Source organism: Harpia harpyja, chromosome 4 (assembly GCF_026419915.1).
Source record: "Harpia harpyja isolate bHarHar1 chromosome 4, bHarHar1 primary haplotype, whole genome shotgun sequence".
Lineage (NCBI taxonomy): Eukaryota > Metazoa > Chordata > Aves > Accipitriformes > Accipitridae > Harpia > Harpia harpyja.
The window spans coordinates 84,831,679-84,845,992 of NC_068943.1; the positions used below are offsets into that span (position 1 = coordinate 84,831,679).

A 14,314-nucleotide genomic window follows, 5' to 3' on the forward strand; every position below is an offset into this window, starting at 1 on the left:
CGCCGTTTAAAGGGCGAGCAGAAGGGCCGGGGCTGGAGCCCACCCGGGTCCCGGCGGCAGCGGGGCCGGGTCCTGCGGCGAGTCAGGATAAACCCGCGAAGGGACCGCTACTGCCAGCTACGGCCCCCCGGGCCCGCACAAAACCTTCTCTCTAACAGGGAAGTTTGCCCCTGCCCCCCCCCCCCCAAAGCCACAAAGAACATTTTAAGATGACAGTAAAGTTTCTTAATGTTAAAAAAAAAAAAAAATCTACACTGCTGTACATATACACATTACTTACATTACAAAATCCCAGAGAAATATTTGCTGTATCAGCTATGCTCTGCTCACTTTTCCTTTCCCTTCGGAGCAGCTTCCTTTGGGTGAGACACCATTCAAATCTGTGAGCAACCAAATAACGGGCTACAGAGATTTTGCAGACTCATCTAACGCCACCCTCCAAACCCACACCTGAAATGGTGACAGTACCAAACAGGATTTTGTCCGTTACTCATGTAGCTTTATCAAATTCCATGAAACTAACTCACATGTGAATTTGTTCAGCTCTGATTTTTAAGGACTAACAAAAATAGGTCTTTTGCTCCGTCATATAAAGAGCTCGGACAATCTGCCCAATGTAGAAAGCAGTTACCACCTGGCATAATTTGGTAATAACAATATACAAAAATGACACCGGTCAAGGTGGAGAGAGAAGGAAGAGATCTGGCAATCCATTAAAAATAGAATACAAAGGCTCAGGAGTTCTCCAGCAAAGGTTTGCTTGCAAGGTCACACTCATTACAAATGTGTTCACAATGCCAGAAGTCCAGAACACGCTGTGGGCTGCAGCACAGAAATCCAGTGCCTCTTTGGGAGATGGTAACTGTTCCTGTAGAGAGCAGCGAGTCTGTGCTGGAGGCCTCTCACCTTTGGGAATAAGCGTCCATTTAACTTCTGCACAGGAGCAGAGGAAGACCAAGTTTCATCTCTGCATAAAGTTTTTTTCCAAGGCAGCGGGAGTCCTCTGAAGGGAGTGGATATTGCGTTTCACCCGATCTTCTAGGGTGGAAGTAGATGCACTCTCTAGTTTTAAGCGACTGCAGAAAATTGAACCAAAGAAAGATATTAGAATGTCTTCCCAAACATTACACCATTTCTAGCAGGCTTCACCACCCTCAAGTCATCTACCTGAATTAATCTAACAGAGAAAACAGCAAATTATTTCCTATTAAAGTCTGCACTGAAAGAACTGAACACCTTTTAGTTTGGCTTGTAACAGATTCAATGCCTTATTTAAGGTCAGTGCTCAGAAATATATTTTCAGTAGCTCTCAAGTCTCCTCCATCTTCCAAATATAACTAACCATTAATTACAAATGCATCCGTCACAGGGGACTTGGTTGCTTTCTGTGAAGCAAACGAGGGAAAAGCAATGTGTTCCTGAACTGAGGGCAGCGGTCCTCTGGGAGCCCGAATGCCAGAGCTCATGCTGTAAATGACTACAATAGCTACAGGAGAGAGAAGGGATCCTTGTGACCACTTGCTTTCTTTTACTACTTCAGATCACACTGCTGTGCTTTTCTGAATGATCTCCATGTGCCCATCTCCCTCTTCAAACAACATGCCAATAAACACAGTTTGTTAGCTCAACCAGTTGCTTCTGCACAGGGAAACACACAAAATTCTCTCTCCACAAGAGAGTTTCCTCGTGGAGAAAATCTATTGTGATTTTAAGCCACCACTATGTGATCCCAGCTCTAGGCAGCTTCAGGAATTAAGTATACGTTCTCATCTGATTAATTTATAGAGCCTGAAGAATACTATGCTGCAGCAACTCCAAAATACATAACACTGCCATAGGATCTTTCTTACATTCCACTGCACTTTCTGGAAGGCCTTGCACCACTCCAATTTCCTTTGCCTGCCATGTGCACAAGGGACACTAAGTTACCACCTGTGTTTAGAAATGGTCTTATTTCTTGTTAAGCACAGGTTTCAGTCCCACAAGCTCTTGGCACACAGACTCCCAGAGGACTTGCAGGCCTAAAACCGTTGCAAGCTCCTAAAAACGGAGAACTTTAATATCTGCATGTAAAACACTACTAGACATATATACAGCTTGGCAAAAAGTAACTGATTACCGGTTTCTGAGTCTGACTACCAAGGCCATCACAGAAATAATTATCTTTTGGGTTAAGAACAGAATTTGGAAACAGTAGATGTCACTAGTTCTACTGTAAAACACAGCAGAGATGGATCTTGTACCATCGTCTGAAACATCTCAAAACGTTGAGGCCATCACTCGCTTCTCAGCAGCTGTGGCCTGTATTTCCCTTGAATGAAAAAGCAGATAATAAAAGACACTCACTTGAAGAACTTCCCATCTCGGGAGTCGAGTTTCTCCAGTTCTCGCTCCAGCTCCTCCTCCTTTCGGTGTTTCCTGAGGTTGTTTGCTCTCTCTTCTTCCCGCCACTTGGCATTTTCCATCATTTCCTGGCGTTTACGCTCTAGTTCCTCTGGAGAGATCCTTCTATTCGTGTAGAAAACACCACTGCTGTGAATCAATAGCACGCTGGGCCCCACCCCCCTCTTGCTTTCCATTCTTCAAGATGATTTACAACCCCCAAAATTAGGGGTGTTTAACCTGTTTTTCTCTTTGGCAGCCAATCAGCAAAGCTTGTAAGTACACGTCTAAATGTTCTGTTTTGCCACGCCCCCTTAGCAAGAGTCTGTTTTCTCCCTCTTTTCAGCCTTCTTGTTTTTAATTGACTGGTAAGATGATGCTGTCGAGGTCATATTTTCCTGATGACAGTGAAACAGAATGCTTCTAATTAACCATCCATGGGACAAAGAGTGACTTCACATTACTGCCTTGCACAGTGATGCAAGACACATGGAGAACCAGCAACCACGTGAATTGGTTTGGGAAGCTGTCCAAGGTGTTAGCTAACAATCAAGCTCAAGAGCATCAAACCCAGCACTTAGGACTCTCTGCCTGACTTTCTGGATATTCGATACAATCTATTTTAGTTAACAGAATAAAATTTGGTTCACAGATTACACCCAGCTGTTTCACAATCACCTGGGCAACTTCCATCCAAAAGCACAGGGACAAGATCTTGCTTACCTTGTGTAACCTGGAGTATGCTGCCGTCGATAGCTCTTTTTAGGGGAAGGGCTTCTAGCTCTCCCTTTCTCGTCCCGACTGCTATGTCTGTAACCCAGAAATACCCTCATTTTAGTACAGATGAACATAGATTATCACACCTCTAAATTTTCCCCAGATTTTTTGTATACATTCTGAAACCAAGACGTCTCACATAACTGCAGGACTGTTACCTGTCCACTTTGAAAAGAAATTCTAATGACTCCTAATATACTATAAATTTCTATCTATTTTTACTCAGTTTTAATTATTTAATCAGCAAACAATAAATACCTGGTACCTGATTTTATCAGCATTCAGTAAAGATAATTCAACAATTATGAATAACTTTTAAAGAGGAACAGTAGCCCAAATAAAGCAATACCTAAAGGGTGTACCTAGAAAGAGGGTGTCCCAAGCGAAGAGTGCAATTGCAGACAGCATGTCCCCTCCACAAGCTAACCTGTGTGCTTTTGTACTCTTGCACAACTGCACAGCTCCTGCCTTTACACCCACAACTGAGAAATAATGTGGCCAGAACACTAAAGTGGTAGGAGACTGAATAAGAAGGATTTTGATTCTAGAGAACTCCCCCACCAGCAGCCCTAGGTTTACATTATCCAGGTTAGCCACACTCACTGTTTACTGTGTCTAGAAGGAGATCTTGACCCCCTGCATCCAAATTGTTCTGAACTCTTCTTGCTAGAGCGTCTCTGAGGAGAGCGGGACTGGCTCCTGGACCTGGAGCGATCCCGGTGCTTGTGGGGGGCCCTCTCCTGGCCGGCAGCTGGAGAGCTCCGAGACCTATGGCTCTGGTCAGAGTCTCTACCCTGGAATTCAAAAGTGTCTTTCAGGAGAGACGCCTTGTAGGAGCACAACAACAATGTAAGGCCACAGAGGAGACCTCGGACGAGGGTAAGTGCAGGAAGGAGTGTACACTGTGGTCTGTGTTCACTTATCTCACTTCCTAGGTTCTTATTAACACCTGTGTCTAAAAAGATTATTTCTGTATGATGTTCAGTAAACTAAACGGCCAAGATAGTTAAGCAGAGTATTTGAACAGATGGGTAACTCAGTTAAGAGAAACTAAATAAAGCTTAACATGAATTCAGAGCAGACAAAAGTCCTACCAGGATCTGAACAACTTTAGTTTCAATGCTTAGATGGCTCCAAATTGAGTATGAACATTATTGTATCATGTCCCCTTCATAATCCTCTTCTAGCCGGTGAAACAGTCTTGCAACAACTGCCAAAACTCTTGCTCTTCTCTAACTCAGGGCACTTGCTACTGAGAGAGCTATGTGAAACACACGTACTTACTTGTAAACCATATCCTGGGACTTTGGAAGGAGCAGGTTTCCAGGAGGAACTGTTCATCCTCTTCTGAGGCCTAAAGAGAAAACAGAATAGTACTTTTGAACAGATGAAATTCAAGAATACAATTTTTTTAACATTAAAATGCCATAAAAATAATTTAATGATGCAAAAACAATCAAGTAACATATAGAAACATTTAGGCAAATTAAGAGCATTAATTAGAAAGATAAAACTCAGACAAGATTAGAAAAAGACACGAAAAACAAATAATAAACCAGGAAACATGGTATTTTTACTATAAAACCTCAAAACATACTTATTTTTGCTTCGCTCCTCATCACTGCTGTCACTTTCACTGCTAGAACTGCGATGTCGATGTTTCTTGTGCTTCTTCTTCTTCTCTTTCTTCTTCTTCTTCTCTTTTTTGTCTAAACTGTTTTGCAGCTATAAAGCAAGACACCATTTCATTAGTAATACTGTCTTTACATTTGGCAAGTCAGTATCACAAGGCAAAGTAACAGAGTTCTCTGTGGAAAGGCTCCTGAACAAAACCTAAACCATTTAACAAGGTCCTCTCTCAAAACTAAAGAGCTTAATGAAGTCTTCCCTAGTGTCAGTTTGGTATTAGTGCATGTCAAATTCTATGTCTGCAATCACTCTGTAGTACTAAATCAACAATTAATCACTAGCTAAAAAAAAAAAATAAAAAAATTAAAAAAAAAAAAAGCACGCAAGCATACCAGAAGAGCAAGAAGAGTAAAAAAACACTGAACTTGAAAGGAAGAGAAATTAATTCCTGCTGAGAGACTGATACAGAACCTTGTTTATAGAAAGCTGAATTTATTCTGTTCTTCTGTGAAAGAGTCAGGAATCAGAACTCAGCTCGTTATCCTAAACAATACTAATTTTGACCTATGATCCTCGCCTTGGTTCAGTGTACTCTCTGCTTTGATTCGGTAAAGGACCACTGAGATACACCTACCAATTCTTTGATCTTCTTCATTTTAACAGGATTATTCAAAACTTCTCTCTTCTTTTCCTCCTCCCTCTTTCTAAAGCAGAGAAAAAAAAAGTATTTTCAAACAACTGAAAATATCATATTTGCATGAAGGATACCAATCAAATGCAAGCTCTAAAAGCATATAAAGCAGGAAAACAGGCAAGTTTTGTACATTCAGCAAAACAGATCCAGCTAAGGAGGAGTCTGCCTTTTTCTTCTCCACTTAAGAGTGCAACTAGCAGGGTTAACAAAAATTTGTTCCGTTACCATGAATCTGCCTACAATGCTAATAAATGCCTGAACTCTCAGAGCAGACCAGATATATTCACACACATAAAAGGGTGAGCTAAGCTGGTAGAGACAAATCAATGTGGAATAACAATCTTTGCATTTATATCTATTTACCAACTTACAGCTAGATGATCTATGAGATGATCATCAGCTCGTTCAGATGACAAAATCTCAAATTTGAAATCAAGTCAGCAAAATTATCCAAAAGCAGCAAACTGGCTCAAATACATTATTTGACCTTATGTTGCCGTGTCTAGACCACACAACCAAAATCCTATCAGTCACGTAAGTGGCTAGTGACCTCTCTGTGGCCAGAACTGCCACCTACAGCCCAGAGCTCTCAAACAGGCAGACGTAGCTTTGAGGAACAGACAAAACAGCAGTCTTTACAACGTAAATAAAACAGCTCTTGGCAAGTTGCTAATATTGATGCTTTGCCTAATCTACTGCTTTCAGCTCCACATTTAGTACCTTATCATGAAAAGCGGATCCTCACGGATTTTGTTTGCCATATCTAGGACAGAATTAGCGCCTGTCTTGGCAAAAATGGAGCCTGGGAGAAGTCCTGTCTCATTGGAACAGCCTGCATCCTTGTCTTCTGTTTTCTCAAAGACATATTTGTCCACTGGGCGACCCATAAGATATTCTTCTCTGTTCACCATGCCTCCGGGACCCTGGTACATCCACTCCAACTTCTCTTCTCTTTTCCTATTGCAAACAAGATGACCTTATTTTCCTGCTGATGGTTCTAAAGTTACATTTTAAGGCACTGGCTTATAAAGGTAAGTGGAAACTTTTTATCATCAGAGACATTAAACCCATGGCTCTCTCAGGGGCACCCTGCACCAACACATCAGACAGTGCTTGCCCCCAGAGAATGGCCAGGGCTAGTTACCACCAGTCTGGGGGGCACCAGCACCAACTCACCTGACGGTGCCCATGTCTTCTGCGTATCGCTGCATCTCCTCACGCGCTCGCTCCTCCTGCAGCTCCCGCTGCAGCTCCTCGATCTTTTTCCGCTCGGCTTCATGCTTCTGCTCAGCTTTCCACACCTTCTCCACATTGCGCAGGGTCTGCGGGTGCCAGCTCTTCTTCAGGTTCTGCAGGAGAAGGCGGGAGGGGGACACACCGGACCGGGACCGTTAACAACCGGCCACCTTCCCTTGCCGGTGGCCACGGGGAAGGGCCCGCTCAGAGCCGCGCTCGCCCGCAGCCTTCCGATCCCCGGATCCAGCCCCCAAGAACGGGACACGCTCGTTCCCACCCCCACCGAGACCCGCTGCCACCGAGACCCGCTGCCAGGGGCGGCGAACGGCCGCAGGCCCCGCCGACCCCGCGCCTCCCGGGCCCCTGGCCCGCCTGCCAGCGAGCCCGAGCGCAGCCCGGTACCCGCAGCCCCGGGGGAGACCCTCAGCCCCGCTCGGCTCCCCCCGGACCGGGACCGGGCCGCTCCTCACCAGGTCGCCTCCCCCCATGGCGGCGGCCGGCCCAGCGCTTCCCCCGCGGCTACCGGGCCTCGACCGGCGTCATCACCGCGCGTCGCCGACGGCGCCTGTTCCGCGCGGCGCGTCTCACACGCGTCACTTCCGCCGCGGCGCTGAGGGGACGCCGACAAGATGGCGGGCCGAACCGGCGCAGCGGAGCAGGGCACGGCAGGCCCCGGGGCGCTTCCCGTTCGGTAGGGAAAAAACCCACCTACCCAGAACTAAACCCCAACAGAAATAAAGCCCAAAAGCGTCGAAAGCACTAGCGTGAGCTCCCCGGGTAAGGGAGTAGTCGAAGGGCGTGGAGTACGCGGGGCTCGGCTGCTGTCCCTGCGGCCGCGGTACCCCAAGCGCCGCCGGCGCCGTACGGAGCGGGCCTGCGGGTGGTTTCCTCTCCGCCATCAGCCGGCGATAGTCGAAGCGCCAGCTGGGGTGTCCCCGAGCGAAAGCTGTCCCCTGCGGTGCCGAACGGCGTTGATAAAGAGGGCGGTGGGTTTCGGGGGTTGAACCGGTGACCTGCCGGTCCCCAGCCCGGCGCGCTGCCCCTGAGCCATCTCTTCCCGCCAAACGCCCGCCCGACAGCCCCGCGCCGGGGGCGCGGCTCAGGGGTAGAGCGCCCGACTGCGGCTCCGCAGGTTGCCGGTTCGAGCCCCGCGCCGGGCGGCGGCCCGCCCGTGACACCGGGCACCTCAGCTGCCCAACCACACACCGATTTTCACATGACAGCCCCAGCTCCCTTCAGAAAGCATTTCGGCACAGATCCCCACTTCTACAAAGGCATGGTTCTACGCAGTTGCTTACTGTTCAAAGTCATGGCAATTACTCAAACAGGAAAAACTAGACCAGTAGCACCTCTGCTCAGACTACCTGCAGTATTCAGGAGCAGAGAAAAGAGGGGAAGATGTGAAAGTCTGATTTCATGCTTGGCAAAAGATCATCAAGTCATTTCCAAGGCCTGGGAGGGGTAAGAAAGTCTCTCCATAGTCTGTCTGTGAGGAGATTCTGGAAGAAGAACAGGTGAAAAGGCAGCTAAAGAGGAGCCACCTGACCCAGGGACCCCTTCATCTGCAGTCAAATGCTCTACCACTGAGCTACAGCCCCTTCACAAGGACATTTTAAAAACATTCACACACCGCGACTAGTTTTTACATCCACTGGTTAGATTCCTTTACTTGACAGCCCCCTGTGCCTCGTACTGTGCCTGCCAAAGGCTGTACACAGAATTACTGCAGAGAATCAACAACAGAGGCAATTACACACAGACAGTGAGTTCTTACTCACACAGTGCACAACCCCTGCAGTTCCCTAACAGTCAGGGCCTCAGTACCTCCAACGCTGAAGCTCAGAAACCAACGTTCAATGCACAACACAAGCTCAAAAGATCCCAGAAGAGCTCTCCATCTTCTTTCCGTGAGAAATCTTGGCAAAAGAGAGGTGGAAGGAGAGGAAAAGAGGGGGCACCTGGAGTTGAACCAGGGACCTCTTGATCTGCAGTCAAATGCTCTACCACTGAGCTATACCCCCTGCCTGCCCACCTGTCAACTCACCAACAAAACAACATTTGAACTCTGTTCTTCCCCAATCTCTGACCTCTCTGTTCCATAGGAATCAAAGCCTGCTGCAGAAATCCCAAGGCTCAAACGTGACAGCAGCAGACACATTCAGTCACTGCGCTCCGGCACAGCAGACAGACACTACCTCTGTACTTCATTTACCAGGTGACCTTGGCCCAGTTCCTCTCCAGCTGTCTCTCTGTTTCCTCTCCCAGTTGCACTCTGTTCTCTTTCAGTAGAAAGTAACTTGACACAGCAACTGCCTGAAGAGTCTTTGACATTGTCCCCACGCTTTCTAGCTCCAACTGTAAGGTGAAAAAGGCTATTAGGAGAGGAAGCTGAGCTGATCTTATCAGTTAGCCTTCCAGTGAGCAAACACCCCAAAACCCCAAGAAAAAAATAGGTTCTGAGGGGGCACCCGGAGTTGAACCGGGGACCTCTTGATCTGCAGTCAAATGCTCTACCACTGAGCTATACCCCCTTGGCACAGCCCCTTCACAAGGACATTTCAAAAACATTCACAGAGAGAGACAAGTTTTTACGTCCACTGGCTAGACTCCTTTACTTGGCAGCCCCCTTTGCACCTTACTGTGCCTGCCAAAGGCCGTACAGGGAGTTTAATTATGACAAATATCATTACTACAGAGAATCAACAACAGAGACAAGTCCACGCAGACAGCGAGTTCTTACTCACGCAGTGCACAAACCCTGCAGTTTCCTAACAGTCGGGGCCTCAGTGCCATGCATAACGGAGCTCAGAAACCAACCTGCACTCGTACAGAACAAGCTCACAAGATCCCAGAAGAGCTCTCCATCTTCTTGGCATGAGAAATCTTGGCAAAAGAGAGGTGGAAGGAGAGGAAAAGAGGGGGCACCTGGAGTTGAACCAGGGACCTCTTGATCTGCAGTCAAATGCTCTACCACTGAGCTATACCCCCTGGGTTAATGCTCCTATAAGAAGCAATAAAAAACGTAATACATAGCTCAGGTTTTACGGGCACTGGTTAGATTGTGCTATATGACAGCAACCTCTTTGCGTGCTAATGTACAAGCAGAACTGTGCACAGAAAGGTACTGCCGACAACCTGGAGACAAACACACACAGACAGGGTCTAATTACACACACAAACTAGATCCCCTGCAGTTTCCTCACTGATCAAAACAACTAGTAGTAGGGCCAAGCAACGAACATTGCGTCTTTGCTTCGTCACCGAGACGGATATTGATTTTAGCAGGAAGTGTTTAGTCAGCGCTCAGTATCTTGTACATCGAAGTTCAGAGACCTGCCTTCTGTGCGCAGCACAAGCACAGCGGATCTAAAACTGAGGAATGCTCCTCATTTTTTTCCTGGAAAAAGCACAACCCAAAGGGGGCACCCGGAGTTGAACCGGGGACCTCTTGATCTGCAGTCAAATGCTCTACCACTGAGCTATACCCCCTTGGCACAGCCCCTTCGCAAGGACTTTTTAAAAACATTTCTATGAGACACCAAGTTTCTGTGGGCACTCTTACTGTGCCTGCCAAAGGCTGTACACAGAATTACTGCAGAGAATCAACAACAGAGGCAATTACACACAGACAGTGAGTTCTTACTCACACAGTGCACAACCCCTGCAGTTCCCTAACAGTCAGGGCCTCAGTACCTCCAACGCTGAAGCTCAGAAACCAACGTTCAATGCACAACACAAGCTCACAAGATCCCAGAAGAGCTCTCCATCTTCTTTCCGTGAGAAATCCTGGCAAAAGGGAGGTGGAAGGAGAGGAAAAGAGGGGGCACCTGGAGTTGAGCCAGGGACCTCTTGATCTGCAGTCAAATGCTCTACCACTGAGCTATACCCCCTGCTGCTACACACCTGCCCAGCACAAATCTCGCTCTTCATTACTATCGCAGCAAAGCTCTGCAAATTCATCCCAGGAAAGAAGGCAGCTTCTCATGAAGTACTCACCTCTTTCCTCACAAACACCCCGCTGATAGTCCTCTTCTCTTGTGGCAATCTGCTGCTTTACCTCCGGCCAGCACCCTATCAAACAGAGGACGGAGCCTGCCGACAGTTTATGGGAAAAGCATGGAAATAAAGAGCTCCAAACCAACCTTTTCTGGATCAAAAGAAGGAAAAGGGAGGGGGCACCCGGATTTGAACCGGGGACCTCTTGATCTGCAGTCAAATGCTCTGCCCCTGAGCTATACCCCCACCTGCGCAGCACTGCCAGGTACGGCTCCTTCTGGGCAGCGACGAGGCAGCTCTGCTGCATTCCACTGCCTGCGCTCACTGCACCCGCAGCGACGCCTCTCACACACAACAGACCTCACATTACCCCTCAGTTCACCTTAAACCCCACCCCACGTCTCTCACCACACTCACAGCCAGGCTCCTGGTGGCCAAGCTCAGGAATTCCCAGTTATCTTTCTCTAAAACATCTCATCACAGAGAAGGTAAAAAAAAAAGAACGCTTTGAAACACTGGCTTCAAAACACGGCTGAAGGCCCTGCGCTGCACTTTGGTCTCGGGGCGTGCCCTGCCATTCCAGAGCACACCAGCCTCGCAGAGGAATCACCTGCCGCAACATATCCCACCCTGCCCACAGCCTCTCTGTCTTCCCCAACTGGCTGCCCAGCAGCGGGGATACCCAAAAAGAAACACCCAAAGCATTTCATCCAGCTATTGTGCCATGCCCTGCCTCGGAAAAAGTCTTCACAAATCAAAAATCCAGCACAAGCTGTTACAATAGATCAGGGGAGAACACCTTTATTTTAGTGGTGGTTCCTTACTCATCAGCAGGTCTCTGCATCTCTCCCCAGGTATGAGGAACCGCTCCTTCATCACCAGTGGACTGGAAAGATGGTCACCACTCAGAAAGACAGACAACGACTTCAGCCATAGGTTTGGAGTGCTGCGGTGACAGCCAGAGCGCCCGCTGTACCTTTCCAGGCGTTCCAGCTCTGCTCGGAAGAAGCCACGACTGCTTGTCTGCTCCGTGGAACGGCCTGTAGAAAAGAGAGCTGCCCTCAGTCCATGTAAGCCCTTCTCCAAGTTTCCCCTCCCCAGCTGCTGCCAGTGCACAGCTCCTGATTATCCAGTGGGAACATCTGAGGAACAATTTTTAGGCCACGATATTTTGCAGATTTGTGTTGGTTAGGCCAAACAGCTGCTGAAAAACATCCAGATTCATTTTTATGTGACTACTTCTCAAGCAAAGCTTTTGACTCCAGACAACCCCACTTGAGAAGCTGCAAGAAGGACACGTACCTGTACCTCCCAAGCCCCTGTTCAGGTACCTGTGTTCTGCCTCACAGCTACGGAATGAATCCACTCTCCAGCGTCCCTGCATGTGCGACCACAGTGCTACAAGAAGAGAGGAAGAACAAAAATCGAGGACTGAAACAGCCTTCAGTAATGGGGCTAGGAGAAGTCATGCAGGAGCTGGAGGAATAGGGCATATTTTTGAGGAGAGGCAGATTTTTGTGACCCATTGCAAAATGTTGAATTCTAAAGCAATTTGGAACGGGACTGTACAGAGAAATAAGCCTGAAAGCTGGTTCTTTATCACTTGAGTGCCCAGCAGTGCAGATCCTGCTTCCCTACGAGCATCTGCAGCAGCAGAAGAGAAGGGAAAGAAGATGTGGAGACAGAAATCATTAAATCCTGCAGGAGAACTACACTTTACAATCCCTAGTACATCCAGCCCATGTTCTCTCTTCCTGTTGCAAACAACAGCATTTTATTTTCTGTCACAGACTTCTAAAGTTACAGTTTCAGGCACTAGCCTATGCAGGTGAGAAACATCCAACACACATTTCCATACAAACGGACGCATTTTAACATCAGAGACGTTCCACTCTTAACCCCTGGCAAGAGAATTTTATTTTTTTAATGTGAAGTTACGTGTCGCAGCTACAGAAAAACGCAGCCGATATTTAACTTAAAGAAACAGAACTAAATTACAAGCCTCTCCTAAACATCACTGCATAAACGGTACCACGCGACCAACCGGCTAATGACAGTTTACAGTCCCTTAATAGCAGAGCCATTACAGTTACAAACAAAGCCTCGAGCAAGTTTAAAGAAAGCTTCCCTACGCACAACCTCCTCCGGACACGACAAAGCAACAGCGCTGTGAAGACAAGGACCTACCCCGGTAGCACCGGCAGCCCCCGCACCCCCTCACTGGACGGTGCCCCCATCCTCAGCGTCACGCTCCCACTGCAGCTCCTCGATCATTTTCCGCTCGGCTTCATGCTTCTGCTCGGCTCTCCACACCTTCTCCACATTGCGCAGGGTCTGCGGGTGCCAGCTCTTCTTCAGGTTCTGCAGGAGAACGGGAGGGGAGGGGAGGGGACGGGACGGGACACGGAACCGGGACCGTTAACAACCGGCCACCTTCCCTTGCCGGTGGCCACGGGGAAGGGCCCGCTCAGAGCCGCGCTCGCCCGCAGCCTTCCGACCCCCGGATCCAGCCCCCAAGAACGGGACACGCTCGTTCCCACCCCCACCGAGACCCGCTGCCAGGGGCGGCGAACGGCCGCAGGCCCCGCCGACCCCGCGCCTCCCGGGCCCCTGGCCCGCCTGCCAGCGAGACCGAGCCCAGCCCGGTACCCGCAGCCCCGGGGGAGACCCTCGGCCCCCCTCGACCCCCCTCGGCTCCCCCCGGACCGGGACCGGGCCGCTCCTCACCAGGTCGCCTCCCCCCATGGCGGCGGCCGGCCCAGCGCTTCCCCCGCGGCTACCGGGCCTCGACCGGCGTCATCACCGCGCGTCGCCGACGGCGCCTGTTCCGCGCGGCGCGTCTCACACGCGTCACTTCCGCCGCGGCGCTGAGGGGACGCCGACAAGATGGCGGGCCGAACCGGCGCAGCGGAGCAGGGCACGGCAGGCCCCGGGGCGCTTCCCGTTCGGTAGGGAAAAAACCCACCTACCCAGAACTAAACCCCAACAGAAATAAAGCCCAAAAGCGTCGAAAGCACTAGCGTGAGCTCCCCGGGTAAGGGAGTAGTCGAAGGGCGTGGAGTACGCGGGGCTCGGCTGCTGTCCCTGCGGCCGCGGTACCCCAAGCGCCGCCGGCGCCGTACGGAGCGGGCCTGCGGGTGGTTTCCTCTCCGCCATCAGCCGGCGATAGTCGAAGCGCCAGCTGGGGTGTCCCCGAGCGAAAGCTGTCCCCTGCGGTGCCGAACGGCGTTGATAAAGAGGGCGGTGGGTTTCGGGGGTTGAACCGGTGACCTGCCGGTCCCCAGCCCGGCGCGCTGCCCCTGAGCCATCTCTTCCCGCCAAACGCCCGCCCGACAGCCCCGCGCCGGGGGCGCGGCTCAGGGGTAGAGCGCCCGACTGCGGCTCCGCAGGTTGCCGGTTCGAGCCCCGCGCCGGGCGGCGGCCCGCCCGTGACACCGGGCACCTCAGCTGCCCAACCACACACCGATTTTCACATGACAGCCCCAGCTCCCTTCAGAAAGCATTTCGGCACAGATCCCCACTTCTACAAAGGCATGGTTCTACGCAGTTGCTTACTGTTCAAAGTCATGGCAATTACTCAAACAGGAAAAACTAGACCAG

At 49.8% G+C, this 14,314-nt stretch overlaps 2 protein-coding genes and 6 non-coding genes across 9 annotated transcripts in view; all 8 read right to left on the minus strand.

Moving 5' to 3' along the window:
* Positions 1–1,037, minus strand: part of PIP4K2B (phosphatidylinositol-5-phosphate 4-kinase type 2 beta) — a 26,850-nt gene extending 25,813 nt beyond the window's left edge. The window contains exons 1-2 of the mRNA XM_052785364.1: positions 907–1,037; positions 281–380 (exon numbers count right to left, since the gene is read on the minus strand). Of these exons, the coding sequence (XP_052641324.1) occupies positions 281–380; positions 907–926 (120 nt within the window). The 5' untranslated portion in view covers positions 927–1,037. The remainder of the gene's footprint in view (positions 1–280; positions 381–906) is intronic.
* On the minus strand, positions 203–7,324 carry CWC25 (CWC25 spliceosome associated protein homolog). Of its 2 annotated transcripts, XR_008234859.1 has the most exons (11): positions 7,189–7,324; positions 6,659–6,831; positions 6,203–6,439; positions 5,423–5,492; positions 4,757–4,884; positions 4,444–4,513; positions 3,763–3,953; positions 3,106–3,192; positions 2,347–2,508; positions 907–1,076; positions 203–380 (listed from the first exon to the last, which is right to left on the minus strand). XR_008234859.1 is itself a non-coding variant. In XM_052785366.1 (10 exons), the coding sequence occupies exons 1-10, from the start codon at positions 7,204–7,206 to the stop codon at positions 962–964; spliced, it is 1,251 nt and encodes a 416-aa protein (XP_052641326.1). In that variant the 5' UTR covers positions 7,207–7,324; the 3' UTR covers positions 203–961. The 2 variants fall into 2 exon arrangements, 1 of the variants encoding a protein (XP_052641326.1); XM_052785366.1 differs by having other exon boundaries at positions 203–1,076.
* Positions 7,325–8,667: 1,343 nt separating this feature from the next.
* TRNAC-GCA (transfer RNA cysteine (anticodon GCA)) lies at positions 8,668–8,739 on the minus strand. The gene has a single exon. It is a non-coding gene; the product is annotated as a tRNA-Cys (tRNA).
* Positions 8,740–9,177: 438 nt separating this feature from the next.
* TRNAC-GCA (transfer RNA cysteine (anticodon GCA)) lies at positions 9,178–9,249 on the minus strand. Its single transcript has one exon. It is a non-coding gene; the product is annotated as a tRNA-Cys (tRNA).
* Positions 9,250–9,634: 385 nt separating this feature from the next.
* TRNAC-GCA (transfer RNA cysteine (anticodon GCA)) lies at positions 9,635–9,706 on the minus strand. Its single transcript has one exon. It is a non-coding gene; the product is annotated as a tRNA-Cys (tRNA).
* A 429-nt stretch (positions 9,707–10,135) lies between these two features.
* Positions 10,136–10,207, minus strand: TRNAC-GCA (transfer RNA cysteine (anticodon GCA)). The gene has a single exon. It is a non-coding gene; the product is annotated as a tRNA-Cys (tRNA).
* Positions 10,208–10,536: 329 nt separating this feature from the next.
* On the minus strand, positions 10,537–10,608 carry TRNAC-GCA (transfer RNA cysteine (anticodon GCA)). Its single transcript has one exon. It is a non-coding gene; the product is annotated as a tRNA-Cys (tRNA).
* Positions 10,609–10,888: 280 nt separating this feature from the next.
* Positions 10,889–10,960, minus strand: TRNAC-GCA (transfer RNA cysteine (anticodon GCA)). Its single transcript has one exon. It is a non-coding gene; the product is annotated as a tRNA-Cys (tRNA).
* Between the last annotated feature and the right edge of the window lie 3,354 nt (positions 10,961–14,314).

Coding starts and splice junctions, on each gene's coding strand:
- CWC25 (XM_052785366.1), bottom strand. Junction 4,514..4,756: donor GAGGAGCGAAGCAAAAATAA/GTATGTTTTGAG, acceptor TTTTCTCTTTAG/GCCTCAGAAGAGGATGAACA. Junction 2,509..3,105: donor CATACTCCAGGTTACACAAG/GTAAGCAAGATC, acceptor CTACACGAATAG/AAGGATCTCTCCAGAGGAAC.